This window comes from Arachis hypogaea, chromosome 4 (assembly GCF_003086295.3).
Source record: "Arachis hypogaea cultivar Tifrunner chromosome 4, arahy.Tifrunner.gnm2.J5K5, whole genome shotgun sequence".
Taxonomy (NCBI): domain Eukaryota; kingdom Viridiplantae; phylum Streptophyta; class Magnoliopsida; order Fabales; family Fabaceae; genus Arachis; species Arachis hypogaea.
In genome coordinates, this window is record NC_092039.1 from 82,217,310 (window position 1) to 82,222,518 (window position 5,209).

Below are 5,209 nucleotides of genomic sequence, written 5' to 3' on the forward strand. Positions count from 1 at the left end.
TCACTCATACATGCTCTAACATAAACACAAAGACAACAACACTAACTTCGAAGTCGGCTACCCCTGCAATGTGCCATGTCGTGTTCAGATGGTTGATGTCTGGATCATGTGCATCTGTGTGCGCCATGCTCGCTTAGTGAGTCGATAATATAGTCAGAAGAGGATAGAAGTTGGAGAAAATTCGAAGAAATGGACGAAAACCAACTCCAAATGGCGCTGTAAATGAATTGTAAATATAGGCCGCATTTACTCTTATCTCGTTTATATTATAAACGTGATACGACCACGCCCTTTCGTACTGTAAACGAGATACGTGCAATCTTATTTCGTTTACACTGTAAACGAGAAAAGGTACATTTTCGTAAAATTATTACAAATTACATATTTTGGTAAATAAAATATTTATTTTATTTATTTTATAAAATTCCAACAGGAGATGGTTTAACAAAGTATATGTTCCAATTTTGTGAGTATGGTCTGAGCAATTCTAAAATGGACTTGCCTAATTGTGATAACCAGCTGGATGTTGCCGTAAGGAAGACATCTCTAAGAGATCTACAGAGTGATGATAAAATGAAAAAGCTGACCTTTGTAAGCTGTTCATTGTTGAAGGATAAAGATGTTGGTCCTGATTCTAATAATGTTTTTGGCTCCAAGAGACTCTTGCCTCATTTCTCAGTGAATCACCTTATTCAACAATCTATCGGAAATAATGCTGCAAATGGACATCTTTTGTATGCTCGCAGAAAATCAGAGGCAGAATTGGGCAAGAGCATTGCTTGCGAAAATCCAAGTATTAATGCTTATTGTCGGTATTTGAGCCAGCTTTGTTGTGAACAGGAGACTGCTCAAATAAAGCCTCTGATAAAGGTGCCAAAGGTTTCATGTTTTCCAACATTTGCACCTTTTCCAATGACTTCCTCAATGAGCTCATCCAGAAAGCCTTCTGTTCCTATTTCTCTTGGGAAATCTCCCCTGAGGCTATCACCGGTTGAGTCGAATTATATGACAGCTTCTTCTGGCCCTGCCAGTGGTAATCCAAAGGGATTGAAAAGTGTGCATTGGGAGGAGCAATACCAACAATTGCAGATGTTTTTAAGGAAACTAGACCATTCTGACCAAGAGGAATATATCCTAAGTATGTCCATAAACCATAAAATAATCCCTTAACTCCTTTGTTATTAAATTAATGAATTTGTGGATGGTTGACAATGTCCTTTAAGAGTTTTTCGATCACTTTCCTCTGTGGAACTTAGTAGACATGAGATAGAGCTAGAGAAGAGATCAATTCAGCTATCACTAGAGGAAGGTAATGGAATCTTTTTGCTTAGTTTTTTCTTTTTTCATTGGGGGCTTGGTTGATGCTAAACAACATTATCTACATGTGATGTGGAGTTGGACATTAGCTCTAATGATGCTAATCATCGGAAAAAAGCTTAAAGCAGATATGCTGAAACAAAATGCATTGTCATTGCTATTATGTTTGGGAACTTATCTGCTCATGCTATATTGTATTATGCTATTTTTAGAATTTTGTCAAGTTTTTACTTGTAGATGTATTATTCTTCCTCCTCCTTTTAGTTTGAATTATAGTTGATGCTCTTCAAAGTCAACCGCATCCATTTTGCTTTTGTTTTTCTTCTTTACTTTATTTTCTTTTAAATATATGTCATTCCTAGGATCAGTAATTTTAGAATGTGGGTGGTAGTATGTGGTCACATGGATGAGATTTACATATAGTTTTGCATTTATTCATAGGTGCTACTGTTAGTTAGCATCCTCATCCTGCTTACGTGCATTCATATCCATAATTTAAATTTTAGCATCTACTATTTCAGTTTTATTTACCAAGCATCACATATTTTCAGACATCAGAAAGCTAATGATCTATTTTTTCTCATGTTTTTGCATTATCATGGTAACATCAAATAGCATGCTGCTGTTTTAGATGTCTTGGGAAAATCAGTGAAAAAATTCAAAAAATCTGAAGACACTATTGAGTGAACAGATAAGTTAAAGATATCCTCATGATCATCCTAGCAGTTAAGCTCTTATTAACTTAATAAAGCTATAGAAATTTTATGACTGATACCTTTTGTGCTTGTATGTTTCATGGGTTTCTCTAGTAGACTACGAATTTCTCTATTTTTACCGGAAAATTATCTAAACATATACAAAAGGAATTTTGATAACTCTTTTTTTCTCAGAAGCTACATGACATTCAAATAAGCATTAATTAGTATTGGTTTAGTAGATTTACTAGATTGAATCGTGATCAACATTTTTTTGTAGTATTACTTCCTATTCTTTGGGAATAGTTAAAAGTCAAAAGCCTGTTGTCTCTTTGAAAGACTTGATATTGACCACTAGATAATATTTTCTTGATAACCAAAACATAAAACTTGAAAGTATAATGGTGACGTCTGTGGTGAATGTAGAGAATCTGTAGCTAAGGTGGCTAAGGAGAAAGAGCCAATCTTTGAACGACACCTGGTCTGAAAGAGGTAGAAGACCACATCCGTTGACTGTGTTGACACACGGTGAAGTTGCTAATGGAGTCACGGTAAATGTTTACAACGCTAACCATGATAATTAACAACTGAATCAGTGAATCATGGGAATAATATTTAGTTGGATTTTTTGAATGTCATACATTGGCATTATTGAAAGATAGGGAGAATAGAAACAGAAATTGAATGGTAAAATTAAAAAATTTCCAAATGTATGAGCTGTGTGAACAAACATTCAAAGAATTTGGGGGAAATTAGGGTTCTATCTTGAGTTGGAAGCTCAGTTACGGGAGGTGGGGTGAAGGCCATATTCGATGCCCGCTTCTGGAAGTCGATTTATTGAGGGAGGCTTCGGAGAAGGTTAGCGTCTTTGGGGGTGGCAGCCTCACCCGGCAGCAATATCAGAATCAGCATATTCGCTGGCGACTTGGAGAGAAGAGCAGACATTGTAGGCTTTGCTCCATTATCGCCTCTCCTCTGTCTCCTTCCCTTTCCCCGTGTCTATCTCTTTCAAGGCTGGAAACCCTGAATCCTGGCATTCGGTGCTGGCTCCCTGCCTCCTCCAGTGGCCCTCGTCTCTCTTCCTGTTTGCTGCTAGTGTTCTGATTTATGGAGTATTGGTAATGTTTGTCCTTCATGTATGCTCTAAATTTGGTGATTTTTTTTTGTTCAAAATTAGAATAGTATATACAGTTGTTATGAATTTGCTGAGATGGTTTTGTGTCAAAAGGTTGCATTAGGCATACGATACACTAATTTTGTTTCAAACAAACTGCACATACATGGTGAATTTGAATTTCCAAAACGAAATAAATAGAACTGAAGATTAAAAACAGTTATAATGTTCAACATCAAAATGATTCCTATAATCAATCACCCCCAAAATTGTTTCTTACCAGATCCTTTTGATGCTGCATCCTCTAAATAATTGATTGGAACAAAACTTGATCCTTCAAACTTTACCAATAACAGTACACATAATAGATATAAGAGTACACATGTAAGAGTACACATAAGAGTACCAATAATAGTACACATAATACATGTAAGACTTAACCATCGCCAATTTTTTCATATCTCCGTATAGAAAAATCAAATGACAAAATCTATGCATTTGAAAATAATAACAGCGTGAGTTAAGTACAAATTATATGTGCCAAAGTGATATTATATCAGTTTTCAACAATTTTCCTCCGGTCACCGTTACACAAGTGTTTTGGTAGCAAGTGTTTTACTTTTGTTCTATTGATTTATACACAGGCTACTTAAAATTCGTCATGAATCATTTCGATAAATTTGTTTTTTGGCTTCCTCTAAAATGAAAAGAAAATGATTTTCCACTTGAAATACCTTTAAGTTGGACGTTTTCTTTATCAATTTTCGTCATCAAATCTTACAAGTGACATATTCTAGTATTTGCAACTTTTGAACTCCCACAAAAAATGGTTATTGGAACAAAAAATCTGGAATTATCTTTTCCATTTAAGGTCAGATGTGGTAAAATATTTTGTCTTTAAGTTACATGTTTCATTATCATCCTATTTTGTATGGTGATCCTTCTTCTCTATACAACTGTTGATATTTGAAGTGATAAGTTTTAGGGGTTAATATTCAACACTTTATTTCTTTTATTATAACCAATGATTGTTGTCATATATTAGAATTATTAGTAAGGATGTGAGTTATGATTGTCATAGTTATGTGTGAGCAATAAAGGGTTGGAAACATACTATTTCTTCCTCTAATGTGATGCAAGCACCCATAGGTCTTGGCTCATAGTTGTACTCAAGCAGTGACTGGATTAGGGTGCAAGTAGCGTGACAAATGATGTGAATACATGTTTTATTAGTTTTTAACTTTGAACTTTGTTACAATAAGCGGAGCATTTGCGTTGGCCATCATTGGATGTCCTCAAAAATTTTTAAACAGATGTTATAGTACTTTTATATATGATGTGTACTTGTTAATTTAATTGGATAAAAGGTTTTTAATAACTCAGTCATAATGGGTTAAGGATCTAGTATTCAGTCACATCTATGAAACTTTGGTTAATGCCTAATTGTATAGCGATTCTCTACATTTTAGTTATATCTGTAATTTACTATGCATACGACATGCTTTGTTCTCGACTGGCTTCATTATTTTTTAACCCAGGGATGTGTGAGACTGAGCCAGATTTGGACGATGGAAGCACGTCAGAGTTGTCAGGCCAATGGACTGATGGTTGGAGCACCAATTCGAGTGACGAAGATGATTCAAACGGGTCGGAGGAACCGCATAGTGATGAAGGTGATTGATGAGCGGATAATTTATACGCTTTTTGGCATTGTTTTTAGTATGTTTTTAGTATATTTTAGTTAGTTTTTATTATATTTTTATTAGTTTTTAGTTAAAATTCACTTTTCTGGACTTTACTATGAGTTTGTGTGTTTTTCTTTGATTTTAGGTATTTTCTGGCTGAAATTGAGGGACTTGAGCAAAAATCTGATTCAGAGACTAAAAAGGACTGCAGATGCTGTTGGATTCTGACCTCCCTGCACTCGAAGTGGATTTTCTGGAGCTACAGAAGCTCAATTGGCACGCTCTTAACGGCGTTGGAAAGTAGACATTCTGGGCTTTCCAGCAATATATAATAGTCAATACGTTTCTCGAGATTTGATGGCCCAAACCGGCGTTCCAAATCAGCTCAAAACTGTCCG

The 5,209-nt window shown here is 35.3% G+C and overlaps 1 protein-coding gene across 1 annotated transcript; it reads left to right on the top strand.

The window, feature by feature from the left end:
- The first annotated feature begins 453 nt into the window (after positions 1-453).
- On the top strand, positions 454-4,807 carry LOC112794970 (uncharacterized). The gene is made up of 2 exons (XM_072234439.1): positions 454-1,138; positions 4,665-4,807. Exons 1-2 carry the CDS (start codon positions 454-456, stop codon positions 4,805-4,807), a joined length of 828 nt encoding a protein of 275 aa, XP_072090540.1.
- Positions 4,808-5,209: the final 402 nt, after the last annotated feature.